We start from the raw sequence: 19,205 nt of genomic DNA, 5'->3' as shown, positions 1-19,205 counted from the left end.
GTCCTAGTCATATGGTCATAGCCAAATGGTTTAGTTCTTTATAAAGAAGAGGCTTAAGGGAAATTAGAGTAGTTTATTTTGTTTAATAACCTAGTCACAATTTTAAGAAGGAAGCTTGACCCCTCTAATCTCTCTTTTTTAGTTGATATCAGGAAAAAGAAGCCTAGGCTTTGAGGTTCAATAAGTCTGGTTTCACCCCAGCCACAACTTGGCCAAATTGTTTAACCAGTCTCATCCTTGGCTTTTTATTTTAATCTATAAAATTTTGAATGATGTTGGTGATAAGTACCACACAGTATTATACTTTGAATGAAAGGACTTAATGGTTGAATGGATGACTGAATCATTTTATAATAACAGTTAGACTTTATTAAATGCTTCTGAAGATTTCATGATGATTATGTTAAAATAATTGAAATCTTATTTTTAATTAAGAAACCTTATTTAAAACTAAGAAACTAATGTGAATGAGGCCTAGCCTAATAAATAAATGACTAAATTTAATAAAATTTTTTAAGAGTTGTTTTAGGATACAAAATATAAGTTCCTATTCAAGCATAGGCACATTCACGTTTATATTTTTTTATTTAACAAAATGTTATCTAGAGCTTACCATGCCCTGGGCACTGTTCCAAGCTCTTCTACTCCTGATTCTGTGGTCTCACTGCCAAAACTCATATGACCTTGATAACAAGAACTTTGACAACTAAGTCAAAAGTAGCAATGAGCAGATCTAGTTCTTTGAATTTACGCCAAACATCTCATGGTGAATCTCTCAGTGGTGACAGGACTTTGTATCTCTTCCTCTCAGAGCGCATGACTGATGTCTGAAATCTAGCTAAACCCTGCGCAGATGGGGGGGCCTTCTCCAGAGCATTGACAGCCACGGGGTGGGGTGTGGGGTGGGGATGCTCTAGCAAACTCCAAAAGCCTACTAGAACTCTTCTTGTGTGACACCTCCTCTCTTAACCTTCCTCACTGGCGGCAGTGTAACTTCATGACCAGGCATCTAGCCTTTGGAGCCAGCCTGCTTGGGTTCAAATTCTGGCTCTATCTCTGAGCGGTATGTGACTTAGACAAGTTGCCTGTCCTCTCTGTGCCTCAGTGTCCGTATCTGTACAATGGAGATAATAACAATAGCACCTGCCTCACTGGGTGGTGGTGAGAACGAAGGAGTTAAGACATGTAAGTCACTTAGAACTGTGTCTGGCGTAGAGTGACTTCTAGAGAAGGCTTAGCTGTTATTATCATATCATTCTGCTGGTCTGGAATTCGTCCCTGAATCCTTCTGGGATGTGGTGAGTTTTAAAAGTAAGTGGAATTTACTCATAATAAAGTCACACCAGTTATGAATAGCTAAAACCAGATTTTGCAATTAACATTGGTTTTACATGGAGCCCAAGAGCTGAGGGTTATGGTTTTCCTTATTGCTGCCCTTGAGGTAGCCTCCTTCCATTTCTCTGAATTCCTTAGAAAAACATCCTTTTCCATCCAAACTGAGAGCCCTACAGGAATTTAAATCTGAGGAGCTGGAATCTGTTTTTGGATGAGACAATGTCACATTCTGGACCATCAACAGAATACTAGCAAGCCCCCATAAAGTCCTGCTTACTTCTCATTGCTTGTCCCCCCCTTTTTGCTTTTGAAACTCTCTGCACCGAAGCTGCCGAAACTGGCTGAGTCTTCCTAACTAGTGTCTGCCAAATGAAGCATCAAGGGACGTCTGGAAGGACAGTCTCAAGGCCCCAAGATTTCAAGATCGTTTACACCCCGAAGTATAATAACAGCAGGGCAGTAAACAACAAGCGTTATCCAGCTTGAGAAACTGATGCTCAAATAGGGGGAGGTGATTTGATTACTTCCTATAAAGGGATTATTCAGTGTTGTCCTCGTGTTTAAATGTTTATGCACCAAGGTCAAGAATTCTTGGTACATGATGCACCAGCATTGTGAACAAATCACGAATTTTGGCTAAAAATCAAATTTCAGGGTGGGTGGAGTGGTGAGTTGCAGGATGTCTTCGAGTGTTTCTCCTTTAAAATAAAAGAGCGAGTGCATGTGAGGAGGCTGCAAGGAAGGAGCCGCGAGACCTGGAAACTCTTCTAACCTCAGTCATTGACTTGGAGTTCATTCCCTTCTGTCCTCCAGTTGGGGTAAGCATCAATTACTTATCTAAAGTTTAATAAAAACCTTTCCACACATGTAAGAAGAAAAGTATCAAAAATTCATGCTTAGTGGAAATGGGCTTTCTTGAAATAAATTAAGGGTTGTTGTGTTTATTCTTCTATTTGTACGTTTCCATATTGGCTCCATCCTACCCCTGACTTCTTAAGAAAAAAAGGTATAGTTACATGATTCTTTTGCTAAAAGAAAAAAAAGTATGTAACTATTTTTCGCAGACTTTCAACTATTCTTAGAAAGCCTTTGGTGAATTGTGGGGACAACTGGGGCAGGGACCAATTGTTGAGGGTTTGATGTAGTGTCCAGGGCAATTATTCCATTAATGTTTTACTCGTCACTTTCCTGTATTCCTTAGTTGCTTGGTGAAGACTATTGGCATGTGTGCCTGAGTGTGGGTCACCTGTGTGTGCACACAGCTGCCAGCCTGTGTGGCTATCTGTGGTTTTATATTAGCATTTATAATATTGTTATTTTCTAGGGTCTGTTGAGTTTTACGGTTTTAATTTTTTTCAAAAATAGAAAGTCATTTTCTTTCCTCTTAATTTAGCTTCTTTCAGTCCACTGTCAGGGGACTGTGAAATAGCATGACCATTGTAAGGCCTACACGGCCCAAAGGTTCAGTAGGAATATGTGCAATGATGCATGTCTGAAACCCTACTGTTATACATATTTATATGTCATAAATACCTGTTGATTGATTAATTCTCCTGGCGTATATTGAGCAAGTAAAAATCATAGCTGTGAATATTTTGGTTGTGATTTTGTATGATTTATTTTTCAGTAGAGACACTGATAGCTCTTTCCATCTGTAAATCTTAGGGAGCACCATTGACCTCCTAGGGGAGACCTTGACCATCATATGTAACAGATTCAACTTGAATATTCTCAACAATCAGCTACCAAACTTGCTCTAGATTGCTAAACTGAGAATGAGACATTGGGTCTTGGCAATTCTAACAGTTCTTATATATTCCACAGCAGCTAAGTTTCGTAAGTATTGCTTTTCAACTAAAATTTAACAATTTTTAAATTAATTAATTCCAAGAATGTTTGTCCTGTTTTAAACTGCTTGCTTCCAGCTGTTCCAGCTGAATTCCATCCTGGAATATTCATTTATGCTCTACAGTCATTCTTCATCACAAATCTGTTAGGACAAATTCTTCGTAACAAATATATCATAATTTTAGTTTTACATATTCAAATACGTCAAAATTTAACACGATGCCTGCACATAGGATGTATTGTAAGCATTTTAGTTGACTGACAACATTCTTTGTGTAGATAGACATGGCTGCTTTTCCATTTGAGGAGTGTGGGGGATTTGGCTCCAAACTAATTCATTAATGTGTGGTACCCATTAGAACATTTCATAAGAGATTTTAATCATTTGCTTATTCTTTCGCAAAGTATCACAAAGTATGACCATTTCTAAATTTAATCATAAAAGGGGATATTAAGAATATAGGAATTGTAATCTTTTGATATGATCATTTCAGGATCATATTTATGTATATTTTTTATTTGCAGGCAAATCTTCCTGGGGCCTGGAAAATGAGGCTTTAATTGTGAGATGTCCTAGACAAGAAAGATCTCGCTACCCGGTAGATTGGTATTACACAGAAACCAACAGAAATATTATCATTGAGCAAAGAAATCACATATTTGCCTCAAGGGAACGTCTTAAGTTTCTCCCAGCCAAAGTCAATGATTCTGGAATTTATACTTGCATTATCAGAAGGTACTATCCAGGCAGCCAGCATAATCTTTGGGCTGCTCAAGTATAATTGCAGGGACTGGTTTGAAGCCCAGTTAGAAAAAGACCTAGCTTTCCTAGGGACAAGAGAACTGAGCGTGCTCACTCACTTTGGGCTGGAAGTAAGAGTAAACCAACACAAAAAATAGTGACCTACATGATGGGCATCACGGAGGCCTTGGTAGGGGCAAAAGAGTAGTTCCCAGTGCCTTAAACCTGAGAGACAAACTCAAAAGGCTTACCTGAGATTGTGTGCCTGCAAATTACTTCCTCTACGTACAAATGTTAAATGCTTTGATTTTGTGCCTCTATTTGGTGCATACAAAATGTCTGATGAGCTTCCTCAAAAGGCAGGTGTAGAGTTAGTTGTGTATACTTGTGTATAGTTAGGTGCCCATGTTCTGAAGTCAGGCAAGTTTTAGTTTCAAATTCATGCTCTGTCACTAGTTAGCTGTGTAATGCCTGCAAGTTATTTCTCTGTCCCTCAGTTTCCTCATCTGTAAAATACATAAAATAGCATAACCCACTTCAAAGCATTGTTTTGAGAATAAAATTAGATAATGTTACCACCATGAATGGTACATAGTAAACTCTCAATAAATACTAATTATCTTTATTATATCAGGTTCTTGGCATTATAGCAGATACAGTGTATAAAGAAATGGTGAGGGAGCCATTTTTAGGGCTACCGTAGGGGTTATGTTTTATCTCAAATGTAACAAAAAAGTATTTAAAACTCTAGATTTTAATGATCATTTTTAAATAAGAAAAGAACCATTATATATCAATTATTTTGAGAAGAAAAGCAATATTAAGTAAAAACTAGAGTTGGATGAAGTTATTTCATAATGCTAAGTAACTTTTTAAAATTATTTGATTTTAATAGTCCTACCGTCAATAAGACTGGATATGTGAATGTCACCATATATAAAAAACAACCAGATTGCAATATTCCAGATTATCTGATGTATTCAACAACATCTGGATCAGAAAAAAACTCCAAAATATATTGTCCTACAATCGACCTCTACAACTGGACAGCGCCTGTTGAGTGGTTTAAGGTAAAAGAAAATTTGGGGGAAATAGAGGAAAATTACACAATTAAAACAGATGCAAGTGAAGAATTACTGAAAATGGAGTGGAATTTTTCATTCCAGGATTGTAAAGCTCTTCAAGGGTCAAGGTACCACACACACAGGACATTTTTGCTGATTGACAATGCAACCAGCAAGGATGCAGGTGATTATACGTGTAAATTTATGCACAATGAAAATGGAGTCAGTTACAGTGTGACAGCCACCAGATCGTTCACAGTTAACGGTAAGTTACTGAATTTAACAAAATGGAATATTTGAAAAAAGATAACATGAGAGAAATTGTGCCCTTCTTGTTGATTTTTCTGTACTTCATCCTCCTCCCTGAGACTTCTTCCTACTTCATCTTACACCTTCTCTACAATGATGCAAAGAGATTTTCTAACTGCACTATCAAGCTTTAAGAAATTTCAGCGGGAGATTATGCTACTAAACCAAAGCCACATCTGTTCTCTCCTCTATGACTTAATTTTTCAAAGACAATGTGATATGAACGATAACTTAGTTAACTTTTTTGGATGGCTATACAGCTATTTGGAGGGCAAGGTTAACTTTCCTTCTCCCAATTTGTTGTCAGAGGTTCTGTTAATAGAAAAATACCTATTTGATCTCTAATATAACTAACTGGATTAGAAGTTTAGTGAGAAGCTTTTTAAAGGGATACATAGATGTTGTTGAGTGGTTTTCAATCCTGGTTTGCAATGGTTTCGACATCATCAATGACCTCAAGTAGGTCACTTAATTCTAAAAGATTTTTTCAAATTTATTAAGTTCTATAAAAACCTGTTCAAGGGCAAGATTTTTACAATCAAGTACATCAAATCTCCAAAGAGTCAAGGTCTCCTTAGCATAGTTTGAGCTATGGATGTAGGTCAAGTAGCAGGTGTGTGTGTGCCAGATTTCTTAGAGCAAAGCAGCAATAGAGAAAAGTTTTGTTTGGGGTTTTTCAGTGCTCCGCCACTCTCAAATAAGCATTGCCAGACCACATTTCTATGAGAGCCTTTCACTGTTTAACATCAAAACCTGCAAGGGTCCTTCATCACACTCTCCTGAAATAAATGAGAATCAAACAGTACTCCAGATGACTCCTTTTTCCTTGTCTCTAGGCATCAGTGTCACAAGAATTAAGATCTCATAGAATGGGCCACAAAAGTGGAATGCTGTGGGCAGGAGAAGTGTGGACTGAGGTGTTTGTCATTTTCATGGGTCTTGTGAAATCTTCTTCCCTGTAGTGTTATGCTTATTCTGTAGAATTGCGGTTTTCTAACAACTGCTAGGTCATGCAAATAATTTACTGGGTTGAACTAACATTCGTTTTAATGATATAAAAGAAAATAAAAAATATCACAGAGTATTGTAGGCAGTAAAAGAAAGTATTACTTGAATGTTTTTGTTTCATTTGTGTGTGTATTTGTTGCCAAGGGTTATTGTCAGAAAAGTTTGACAAACATTGCTTTGAAATAGCATAGAAATATGAAAACCTAAGGTTTATATTGATGATCACCCAAAGCTCCCCTAATATTTATATTCTCTTTTTGTCTTTGATTTAAGATGAGCAAGGATTTTCTTTGTTTCCAGTAATTATAGCCCCTCCACAAAATGAAACAAAAGAAGTGGAAATAGGTAAGAAAAATTTAAGAGTGCTGTAAATGTTGCCTGGAAAATCCTTCCCTATGACCCCTGAATTCCCCAAGCCGGGGTCAGGCAATTGGCATAGTAGATTTTGAGGATTAAATGAGATGCCGTGAGCGCTAATGTTGGGAATGTGTGGTCACAGCAATACGCAGCATGTACATTTGCATCACACTTTGTAACTCATGGTGCTTTCCCGTGTGCCATCTCATTTCATTCTCGCTCTGTCCTGGAGGTAGCTATTGTTCTCACTTTACGCTTGTGGTTACTTAGGCTCAGAGAGCATCAAAGACATGCCCAAGGTCATGGATAATCAATGACAGAAGGATGAGAACCCAGACATTCTGACTCTGTCCATCTCCGCCTTTCCTGGTTCTTCACTAGTAGCGGGCTGCAACTCAAAGTTCTTAGCATGTAAAACAATGACCTGGTCCTCACTCCATCCTGGCCCATCTGCAGCCATTAACCCCATGTGCCCTGTGTCCCTACCCCATTGACCACCTCACGGTTGTTACAGTGATCTGCAGCATTTCCACATTCTTCCCTGCTTTTGTGCATATTGTTCCTCCTCCTAATCTCTCAACACTAAGCTCAAATATCACCTCCTCTGTGAAATCTCCCATACCACCCTCCTTACCTGCCAGAGAGCACGACCTGAGCCTCCATCTGATCAAGTCCAGGGGCACCATTTACATGCTCAGCACGGCAGCCGTGCTCACTGCAATGATATCTCCCTCTGTATTCCCATGTCACTTTGTCAATCTTTCTATTAGAACACTAGAATAGCTTGTGTTCTAATCATTTGTTTATATGCTTGTCACCTTCCGAGAGACTCTTAGCTCCTCGTCCCTCTTCAGATGCCTAATTCTTGACACAGGTACCAAGGGCTCAGTAAGGATGGCTGAATGCATGTCCCAAGGCAGGAAGGCAGCCCTTATGCTTTCAGTTCTGAAAGGAGGAAGTCTCAAGTTAAAGGAATTGGAATGGAGAATGCTCTTGTTGGATGATTAAATACTGGGCTTGTAGCTGGGTCAGGTAAAACACAGTTTTACCAGGGTCGGCCCGGTGGTGCAAGCGGTTAAGTGTGCGTGCTCTGCTGCAGCGGTCTGGGGTTCACCAGTTCGGATCCTGGGCGCGCACCAAGGCACTGCTTGTCAGGCCGTGCTGTGGCGGCGTCCCATATAAAGTGGAGGAAGATGGGCATGGATGTTAGCCCAGGGCCAGTCTTCCTCAGCAAAAAGAAAAAAGAGAGAGGAGGATTGGCAGATGTCAGCACAGGGCTGATCTTCCTCACACACGCACACAAAAAACAAAAAACAAAAACAGTTTTACCAACGAAAGTAGCTTATAGAGAGATGAAGAGAATTTGGTAGGAGGAGAAAGGTGTGGGAGAGAGAATTTAAAAAGAAATTCCAGTCTATAGTAAAGGGAAAGCCTACATTTTAACATGGGATTGATGAAGCCGGAGTCATTTGCCTCTTTAGTTCCCACTGCATGTGAGAGGGGGGTGGGATCTGAGCTTCAACTGGAACTGAGTGAAATGAAGCTCATGGGAGAGATGGAGGAGGCAACGTGAGGGCAGAGGACGATGGAGGTGCTAAAGACAAGGAAGGGACACAGGAATCAACTCATGACGCACACTAGCTGTTCAACAATTTTTTTTCACATTAAATGAAATTAAATGCTATTTGCAGAATTTAAGCTTATTGGTGTAATTTCTTTACTTCTCCTCTAGGAAAAACAGCCAACCTCACTTGCTCTGCTTGCTTTGGGAAAGGCTCTCAGATCATGGCTTCCGTCCTGTGGCAGGTGAACAGAAGCAGAGTTGGGGACGTTGGTGAAGCAAGAATTCAAGAGAAGCAAGACCAAAACCAAAGGTATTTTGATACTGAAGTGAAAACATCCCCCTCCCCTCCCACACAGTTTGCAACTGCAAAGTAAGCACTGAAAGTAACAAGCTGCCTTCTTAGTTCTAGCAATGAGCTGACTTGTCTAAACACCGTGCTGACAATAGCTGCTGTGACAGAAGAGGATTTATCGCTGAAGTACGAGTGTCTGGCCCTGAATTTGCGTGGCTTGAGAAGGCACAGCATAAGACTAAGGAGGAAAAGTCCAAGTAAGGAGTGTTTCTGAGACTGGTTACTCGAGTTTGCTGCCTCGATTGTAAGCTGAAATCATTTTCTTAGAGAACAGTGTGTTGGAATGTGGTTCCAGAGGGATCTAGCAAGACAACGGAAGTGGCTCGTCTCATAAAATGTTCTTCTCCTCTTGGGAACACTGACCAATTGCAGTCTGGGCTTCTCGGAATGTCTCTGTGTGTCTGGTCGCCTCTCTACTGTGTTACTCTCCCCCCCGCCAGGTCCTCTCCCACCTACTTCTCTTGCTGGTTCCTCTTTGACACCCAACTGCTTCCTTGGTCATCCTTCTGTGCTCTCTAACTTCATTAGCTCTCTCTGTCTCACTGTATGTGAAAAAAAAACACACCAACCGTAACCTGTGAACACGTTCTTTTGTTACCTTTTATAACTTTCATAACATGTTATAAACACGTTCCCTTTTTTGACTTAATTTTTTGTCATAAAGAACACACATTTTTTTTAGCGAGGCTGGCAAAGAGGACGAAAAGGTGAAGTATTTAACTATTGCCCATTCTAGTAAGAAAATCTTAAATGCTGCTTTGTAATAAGACATGCATTATCATTGTTAAACTTTATAATATGTTAAATTTAGGTGGAACTCATGCGACGTTTGGTAGCTCAGCCCGTTTCTGTATTGTGTCTGCTTTCAACATGCAATTCAGGTACCACCTCTTCCAAGGAGCCTTCCTTGACTGCCAGTTTGGAGTATATACATCCTCTATGTATTCTTATAGAGTTCTGTCTCTATCACTGCACTCATCACACTTACAAAAATCTATTTGAGAGTCTGCTCAACACGACTGTAAACTCCATGAGGGCAGGGGTGGCATCTTACCCATCTTTGCATCCTCAGGCTGTAGTGCAGTGCCTGGTACCTAGCATGTGCTCAGTAAATATTTGTTGAATGAATAAATGAATGCACACCAAAGTTATCAAGGAAAACTATTTTTGTGTATTTCTATTTCTCTAGCTATAAGGCTTAGTTACACAACAAAACAATAACTTATATTTATGTTTGTTAAGTTGAATAACTTTCCTCATAAATTGGAAAGGCCAAATTATTTATTGCTTCCCTATAGTTTATGGTTTTATCTAAATGTAGCATGCTTTTACTGATTTCATTATAATTTGATGCAATAAAATACTATAACAAATATGAAATGACTACTCTTCAATGGATTAATTTCAGACACTATATATAATCTTTTAAAATGTAACATGCTGGGGCCAGCCCGGTGGCATAGTGGTTAAGTTTACACGATCCGCTTTGACAGCCTGGGGTTCACAGGTTTGGATCCCAGGGGCAGACCTACACACCGCTCATCGAGCCATACTGTGGCGGCATCCCGCATATAAAATGGAGGAAGATGGGCACAGATGTTAGCTCAGGGACAATCTTCCTCAGCAAAAAGAGGAAGATTGGCAACAGATGTTAGCTCAGGGCCAATCTTCCTCACACACACAAAAAAATTAACATGCTCTTTCACAAATAATTGGTGGCATATGGAGGCAAGGTAGAGCAAGTGATCTGCCTGGGTGTAGACAACAGGAGGATACATGGTCTGTAGAGAATTCAAAACAGTAAAAAGCCAGCAAAGAGTCATTGTGCTTTCTATTATCCGCATTCCCAGAAAATGTTAAAGTCAGTGATGACATAGTCCTCCTCTCGGCGGCAGACTGCTTCTTCCTCCCACCCCCTTGGCGTGTCACTGCATGCAATGATGTCAGCAAAAATCATTTTCCAATCATTTCCTTCCTCAGAGCCTCTCAATTTCCTCACTCGTTTGCATTTCCAGGCAAAGACATCCTGTTTGCTACATGAAGCATTTAATTCAGTATAAAAGGACGAGGAGAAAAATATGATATTTTTATACTTGTCATTTCATGTACAACTATATAGAAATTATTTAATGTGTTTGTCAAGTAGCCAAAGGGAGAATTAAACTCTGTTTATGCTCCTAAGTGGGGCGTAGCCCAGATTAATTTGGATCAACCCACAAAGGCACAACGTGATGAAAAGGATTGGGGGTCATGAGAAAGCAGACCACCAATTTGATGTGGTTGTGGTAAGTCTTGGCCTGCCATGGTGCTTTGGTATTTTTCTTGTTTTAATTTCCACGTTAACGGTTGATTTGTAAGTTTTTATAGGACAAATAGAATCATGACTACTGTAAATGATTTTAAGTGCTATCGTGTTCTGTGGGTTGTCAGGTTTCCGCCAATTATAACTGTGTCACCCGGAACATGTGGACCACACCATGTTAGGGCAGTGTTTGTGGGGCTGGTGGGCACAGTGGATCCCGGAGGAAAGGGGAAGCCACACTCCCCACCAGCACTGCCATCACATCCTTAACCCCATGGTTTGCTTATGTTGTCATGTAAAAATGTTCTTTGGTTACCTGTGTATTGGAATTGTTTTCATTTTACATGTCCTTGGTGATTTTGTTCCTTCTGATTTATTTGTCCTTGCTACTTTTCACCTGTTTTTCTTCAAATCATCACAGCTATACTCTGTTTCAACAAGTGTGTAAATTAAACAAAAATTGTTGCTACTGCTGTTGAATTGTCACAATGAATTCCTTTATTTCTATTCATAGAATAAAAGAAATTACAGCACTGACTAGAATTTTAAAAACAGAAACTTAAAAAGCCTATGCCTCAATATTATTAAATAAATATTTGATGCTCATAATAACAACAGTACACATTTATTCATTATTTCCTATGTACCAGGACCTGTCTAATTACTTTTCATTTAATTTCTCATTTATTTTACCAATACTCCATAAAGAAGAGACTATCATCTAATTTTTTTTTTGGTGAGGAAGATTGGCCCTGAACTAACATCCATTGCCAATCTTCCTCTTTTTGCTTGAGGAAGATTGGCCCTGAGCTAACACCTGTGCCCATCTTCCCCTATTTTGTATGTGGGACGCTGCCGCAGCACGGCTTGATGAGCAGTGTGTAGGTCTGCGCCTGGGATCCAAACCTGCAAACCCCAGGCCACCGAAGTGGAGCACACAAGCTTAACCACTACGTCACCGGGCTGGCCCCACGATCATCTAACTTTTTAGATGAGGAAACTGAGACAAAGAGAGGTTGAATAACTTGCCAGGTGCTAGAGTCAGAGAGCCAGGATTCAAACGCAGGCAGTGTTTTCCTGTTTACAAGCACGTACAGAAAGTATTTAGTATTTAGTCATCACATGCAATAATTAATTATACATTTATAAAGTCACTAACACTTAGAAAGATATTGAACTTCAACTTCCTTCAGTGTCTTGGATTGACTTTCTTCTAGCTGAAAGCAGCCAGCCACACGCACAGCTATACCTCACAGCAATCTGTACAAGAAATATAGATGCCCAGCGTGCGTCCAGATAGGATTTTTAGAAAGTGAGCTAGAGAAGAATCCTGCTGAAATGATTAACTTAGGGAGTATTTTTCATTTAAACCGATGACAGTGCAGACAATAAGCTCTCTGCCAGTTTTCAGTCTGTGCCCCCTAGTTTTGAATCACTTCACCTTAGTCATTCTTGATTTCATGGTGCTAGATACTCAGGGAGCTGATGAAACATTGGAGGAATTTGCAAACATGGGACAGTGACTTTCTGTAGCAAAATCGGGAGCCCATGCTTTGAGACTTCAGATGAAAAGGAAAAGAGAACTATGTGGCCAAGTGTCAGCGAGATTCTTCTCACATTCATCTTTAAGTGGAACTATTTGTAAGATAGGATAGTTAACAACTCTAAAGAGGGAAGTAAACTTAAAACAGCCAAAGATACTATTAATGAGCACAGTTCTTATGTTCAATTTGTGCATACCTATTACAAGTTCTTGGAGATGGAGACCATCTTGCATATGTATTTTGTGAAGCGATGAATACAGGATAAAAGTTCAGTGATGGCTAAATAACGTTCACCATAAGAGAAATAAAGGGTATGTGTAGGACCTGGAACCCAGTAATTTGACTTCTCCATCAAATATGCTTTAGAGACTTACATGGCTCTTGTTTCTTGCCTGCTTTCCTATGCCACCCACCCCAGGTGCAATGAGTCCCCAAGACCTGTTGATTCTTTCTCCTGGATGCCCCCAACAGCAGGCTTGTCCATTCCTTTCTCATTACGAGTTTGAACCCTCCTCATCCCTCACCCCATGTACTGCAGAAACTTTCCGTCTCATTCTACTCCGTGTATCTACAGAGTAGGTGTCCTTCAACAGAAACAAACCTCCCACTACTGTCAGATTAATCTTGCTTGAAAACCACTTTCATTGTTAATACCCTCGATACTCTTCGGTGGCTCCCATGACCTTCAGAATAAAGGCAAAATGCTTTATTGGAGCCTCAAGTCTGGTCAGAACCTAGCCCTGACCCACCTTTCTAATCATTTCTTCCACTATTTCCCCAAATTGGATTACTCCAGTTCCTCAGAAAACACACTCTCACCTCTGCCCTTGGGCTCACAGCATCCTGTCTTGCCAGAAGTACATTTCCTTTTTTTGCAGCTACCTGAAGCTTACCTATCCTTCAGGAACCTCCTCCTACAGGAAGCCTTCATTGCCCAGTCCAGCATGGAGTGAGTGCTTCTAAAAACCTCTGCCAGCTGAAATTAATGCTTTTACCTCCTATCTTAGTTAAATTTGCACGTGTCTCTATGTCTTTTATGCTTTGAGAATCCCCTACAACGTCTAGCCTGGTGCCTTGCACAGAGGAGGGGCTCCAAAAATGTTCACTTACTGATTCTTACAGCAGCCACGACAATTCCAAGTAGGCATCTCATGTCTGAATCTCATACTCCCAATGGAGGCCAGCATTGATGTATTTGTTTTTTTTACCTTGTTTTAGTAATAATAATGATCATTTTTGTCCTCCCCCTCTCTTTTGAATAGCTGATCATCAAAGCACCTACTACATACTTGCAGGATTTAGCATATTGTTAATGCTAATCAACGTCATGGTGATAATGTTAAAAGTATTCTGGATTGAGGTTATTCTGCTCTGGAGAGACATAGCTAGACCTTACAAAACTAGGAATGGTAAGTGGCAAGTTTCAAGTTTTTCTTCAAAAGAAAAGGTCCCATAATTGCTGTTGGTTACTTGTCTATTAATCTCTTAATAGCTATGCTACTAAACCCAGATTCCCTTTTGCTTGCTAATATAGTATCAGTAAATCTTTTCTGCGTCTACTCAGAGAACATTCGCCATCCTGCCTTAGTGCCCCTCATGGTTCTGAGATTCATCTCAACAGCTCAAATATCCTCTCCGATAGGATTTCTGTCCCTATGAACTCCCCGATAACAGAATCTTCCCAAGCCGAGAAAGGTTTAAACATTTTGGAAAATGTGTATTGGTAAAACTTTATGGAATTCAAAACATTAACAAAATTGTTCCTGTTTTCCAGATGTGACTAGATTAGAAAGGTCCATCAGAATGCAGGTGTATTTTACCAGAAACCCTGTTCCATACAGAGTCTTACCCATGCACGTATGCATGTGCATCAAAGAAGACAGTTCTGCCTGCTAAGTAGGAACACCATTCTTTCATTTGGAAGCAGATATACGTCAGATTTTCCATATGGTCCACTCAAATAAGGGCTAATTGTTTTATTTGTGGGAAACCCAGCCCCTTAAAAATTCTATCCTCTTGCCACTATTAGCCTTTAGCATTTTCACTTGCCCGTGGGAAGCATGGGGAAAACAAAAGATAAAACTGAGATCTATCCAGCACAGAAGAAGACCCCTTATCCATGACTATAAATACTTATTTTAATAGATTATTAATCAAAATTGACAATGTGGTTTGAACTATACTGGACAGGATCTTGCCTATTCTCCATCATTCAGTTTGAGACAGTAAAAAGAACTTGGGGATTAAGTCTGATTTCCTGATGACATTTTGTGGCTGTAGGTTGTTGTCCTCATCTCTGGATTCTAGAATATTTTAGGGGATGGGATACACTCATCAGCTCAGTGAAAGAATGTTTACTAAGAGTCAAATGAGAATTTTAAAAAACCAAGTAATATAGTTGTACTTCTTGTTCTCATTTTCAGATGGAAAGATCTATGATGCTTATGTTATCTACCCGCGGAACCACAAAGATAGTCCAGAGGGGACCAGTTCTGTGGAGTACTTTGTTCACCAGATTCTGCCTGATGTTCTGGAAAATAAATGTGGCTATAAATTATGCATTTATGGGCGAGATCTGCTACCTGGAGAAGGTAAAGCTACCATATTTCAGGGCCAGAAATTCACGTTCATCAGAAGGCTAAGAGATAGGTGGTCTTACCTCTGCACTGGATAGGAATTGCAATTATTATTCCAGTCCTTATGAACAGAGCTTTTAAGTATTTCTCTAGAAGAAGGAGACACTTACTCTTTGCTCCCCCTGCCACTATCGCCACCCCCATATGAAGTCTTCACAGTAGCGTCAGTTATGTGAAGACAGGGTAAGGCGTCCTTGCTGTGTGGATTATCAGGGCACTGCCCCTACTTTACTTCCTGTGTCCTCCACTAGGATAACTCTGACATCTCTTAAGTCCCTCTAGAAGATTTGAAGGAAGACTTAAAAATCAAAGAATTTTGTTCTAATGTCCAGAGGCATTGGCTAAAAGATCTGAAAGGACTCAGCAAGTCTTCATGATTTTCCTTATATTGGTAAAACATTTGCAAATTTATATTCTTACAAGAACAAATAGAACTGTGTCTCCCGTTTCCTCATATCCCTTGCTGATTTCAGGTACTTTTGACAGTTGTGTCACAATTCCAGCATTTCGGTAGTTGCTGAGCTCTTCCCTCCATATTTATGTCAAGTACCTATGACCCCTCCTGGGAACCCTTCTTGAATTCCTCAGAGACCAGAAGGGTTTGGAATGTGAATGAGGCAGGGACATCATGAGCATAAGTCCAGAAAAGTAAATGTTTAGTAGACTGTGAATTTCAACTGGCATTCCTCCTGAAAAGAGGGAGTCAAGTGCCTATAGATTTAAAGGTATGCACAACAGGTGAATTTGGTTTGTCCTGGAATATTTGGGTAATGTTGAGAGCCGAGTAATGGCTTGGGAGACTTGTAAATGTACAATTCAGAAAAATGTAATCTGGGTCTTCTCTTGAGGCTTTCTTCTTCCCCCAGCGGTCCCCATTGGCTACCCACGCAAGTAGAGACTAATGAGTCACGGCGCTCAAACGCTCTCTTCATGTTCCACATCTGCTCAGGATGCCGCAGAGACTCCAATTGTTTGTCACGTCACACCATGTGCTACATGTGGCCGCAAGTCCTTCATCTCTTGTTTCTCAGGTCCATCAACCTCATTTCTAGTTACCCCTTTCCCCAGCCAAACGTGAATGCCAGCTCACTGATGCTCAAGCTTGCGTTGCCTTTCTTGTGCTACTTTTCATTTGGAAAGGTTTCCCACTTTCCCTGCCTCAAGTACCTCCTCTGATCTTTCCTCAACCAAAGTAAAATAAAATCCAACAAAACAACACCAAACTTCACTCTTCCCTTACAAAAAGTTTATGACTGACTGATGCTGTGTATTTCTTCCCGTGCTTGCTATCTTCCATTCGCTTCTTCAAATCCACTCTGCATCCTCCTGCATCCAGAAGACCTGGGTGGTCGATCATTATGGAATCCATCACTCTCTTGCCCTCTGCTCCATGCTGGCTTTGGCCAGTGGGAAACACTGGCAGAGTTCAGAGGGCAGGCACATCCCTGCCCCCTCCAGATGGAGTTGCCAGGCTAGCTGTGCTCCTCTTCCCTGAAGCACGGGCTCCTGTCAGTTGGCTTTTCTCAGGCATTTGCACTCCTTGGGTTCCATAACTGCTTCCTCCCCTTCATGCCAGGAGGATGGTAATGGATCCCTGGTGTTGCCAGTTGTAGGGTTCTGCACCATCTCTTGTTGATTTTCCTTGGCTCTGCCCATGTCTTGCATAAATTGACCTTTCATTAAACTCTCTTTAGCCGGTCCTTTTGAGTGTGCCAAATGTTCTGTTAGGTTCCTGACTGACACAAAGTCTCTGTCTGGCACTATTTAACATTCATTTCCTTATTTCTGACTGCTATAGGAATTGGCAGTCTTTTAGCCGCTGCTCTCTAAGACCATCTTGAGTTGTTTTGTTCATGATTACATTTCCTTAATCATGCTGTGACCTCCTTGCAGTGAGAACTGGGTATTTTACATGTTCTTTCTAAGTCCTCCCAAAAGTTAACTGAAATCACCGTGCCTTGATGCTCCATAAACCCTGAGTTGATAAGGGGATTTGGTCTTTCTTAAGATTTTTCTGGTCTGGATCAAATCAGCTTCTAAAACAGAGACTATTGAGGGGTGAGGTAGATCCGGGACTTTGCTAGAGACTTTAGTCACTTCAGAGGAGCAAGGTTTCCTGAGTTTGCATTCTTTGAGAGTTAAAATTCCAAGCCCTTTTAAAACATGTAAGCTAATGTTCTAAGAAGAAATGTAGCTAATGAACCTGAACTAAGTCTCCCGCTAAATCCTTCTACGTTCTCATTTAACTGGAAGAACTGTTTTAGTTAGCACTGCTCCACCTGGGAAAGAAGAGGGCCTTGGAGCTAATGTTCTCATGGTGAAACGGGTAAGGCGAACACAACGGGTCTCTATCCGAGTACATTCCCACTTTCCTGAATAAGCGAATTGATCACTGTCAGAATCTCACACCAGATTATAACAATGATAATTTTAAAAAAATTCAGAGCACTTATGATCAAAGCATTAGACTTCAAAATGCAACAGTAGGAAATCTTACCCATGTCTTTCATTCCTAGATGCAGTCACTGCAGTGGAAACCAGCATACAAAAGAGCAGGCGGCACATTTTTATCCTGACTCCTCAGATCGCGCACAGCAAGGAGTTTGCCTACGAGCAGGAGATCGCCTTGCACAGTGCCCTCATCCAGAATGACTCCAAGGCAATTCTTATTGAAATGGAGGCTCTGAGCAAGCCAGGGGGACTGCAGTTTGGGGAGCTTCAAGACTCCCTAAAGCACCTCGTGAAAGTGCAGGGTACCATCAAGTGGAGGGAAGACCACGTGGACAACAAAAGGTCCCTGAATTCCAAATTCTGGAAGCACATGAGGTACCACATGCCTGTGCCAAGCAAACCTCCAAAAAAGACCTCCAGTTTGGCTTCCTTGAGTGCCCACCAGCAGGAGTGCTTGATTTGATGTGCTAAAGCACCAGAATTTGTAGATCCAAACTCCTCCTAGTGGGGTTAAACCGCTGTATAGACACTGGGAACTGAGCCTGAGAAGTAGGTATGCCAAGGGTATTCAGGCCTCAGGTTCCTTCTGGTAACTTTACTTCTGTTTTCCTGATTCTGGGTGGATGCAAAATGCCCAGAAATTTTTGTCCTCAATCCCCCTTTCTGCACCCCACATTTATTTCCCTTTTTCCCTTTTGCTGGTCTTTCTCCATTGTGGCGTAGGATCTTTTCACTACGTTCTTTTTCTCTTTCTCTCTCTCTATCTTGTTCTCCCTCTCCTCATGCCTTGTCAATAGTCTACATTCTGAACATCAAACTAAAAGTTTTTCAGTTAAATTTTCATGTAGTATTGAAGAACACTCAGTTTCCCTCAAGCAGAACGTGGGTAGCAAATCTTGTTCCCAAGATGCCAATTTGATCAGATGCTTAGTTCTATCATCTCAATATTGTCCATTTTGTTGGAGTACCTTATCTCAATTGCCATTATAATCAAGTTGTTTTCAATTCTAAAAATTCTTTTGTATATTTTTATTCTCTTTAGAAATATTTTTTCTCACTATAAAAGTGATAGAAGTGCATTGTAGAAGAATGGAGTGTATAAAAGAAGAAAATAAAAATCATTCATAAACGCATCATCCTAAGGTTATGACTTTTAAACATTTTGGTAAATTTTCTTGTATTTTTAAAAATTTTAATTCATACTTAAACATACCATTTATATAGCTGAGATTACATAGTGTGTAGTTTTTGTGTTTTTTTCTACTTAACATCATGATAAAAGCATTTGACATGTCATTGAAATTTGAACATTTTAAAATATTCATAGTATTTCATCTCATGGTTGTGCTACAGTTGACATACCTAATTCCTCACTGTTAGATATTTAAGTTGTGTCCAATTTAAATAGACATCTTTATAAATAATTCTACAATGACCATGTCAGAATACCTGCCAATTAAAAAAAAATTTTTTTTTTAAATTGAGAAACTTCGTTTGTTGTAACATTTCTACAAAATTAGTGTGGCAATTTGGCACAACTGTTTTGGCAATACTGAAGTTAATTTTCACAGTCAAGGCCACTCCCATCAGTTTCCTGAAGGAGATCACATGCCATCAGGGGCCACAGAGCCCATCAGTGGATCCAGAGCTAAGGCAGTGTCCACTTAGGCTGAGAGTCCTATTGGAGCCTCAA

General features: G+C 40.2%; 1 protein-coding gene across 1 annotated transcript; it reads left to right on the top strand.

Moving 5' to 3' along the window:
* Positions 1-2,016: 2,016 nt before the first annotated feature.
* On the top strand, positions 2,017-18,086 carry IL1RL1 (interleukin 1 receptor like 1). Its single transcript, XM_058534658.1, has 11 exons — positions 2,017-2,153; positions 3,001-3,171; positions 3,709-3,919; positions 4,821-4,995; positions 5,092-5,254; positions 6,580-6,651; positions 8,396-8,537; positions 8,631-8,776; positions 13,688-13,834; positions 14,849-15,016; positions 17,578-18,086. Exons 2-11 carry the CDS (start codon positions 3,111-3,113, stop codon positions 17,973-17,975), a joined length of 1,683 nt encoding a protein of 560 aa, XP_058390641.1. The 5' UTR covers positions 2,017-2,153; positions 3,001-3,110; the 3' UTR covers positions 17,976-18,086.
* Positions 18,087-19,205: the final 1,119 nt, after the last annotated feature.

This window comes from Diceros bicornis, chromosome 40, assembly GCF_020826845.1.
Source record: "Diceros bicornis minor isolate mBicDic1 chromosome 40, mDicBic1.mat.cur, whole genome shotgun sequence".
Lineage (NCBI taxonomy): Eukaryota > Metazoa > Chordata > Mammalia > Perissodactyla > Rhinocerotidae > Diceros > Diceros bicornis.
Note: the sequence above shows the minus strand (reverse complement) of the source record. Positions and strands in the feature narration are given on the sequence as shown.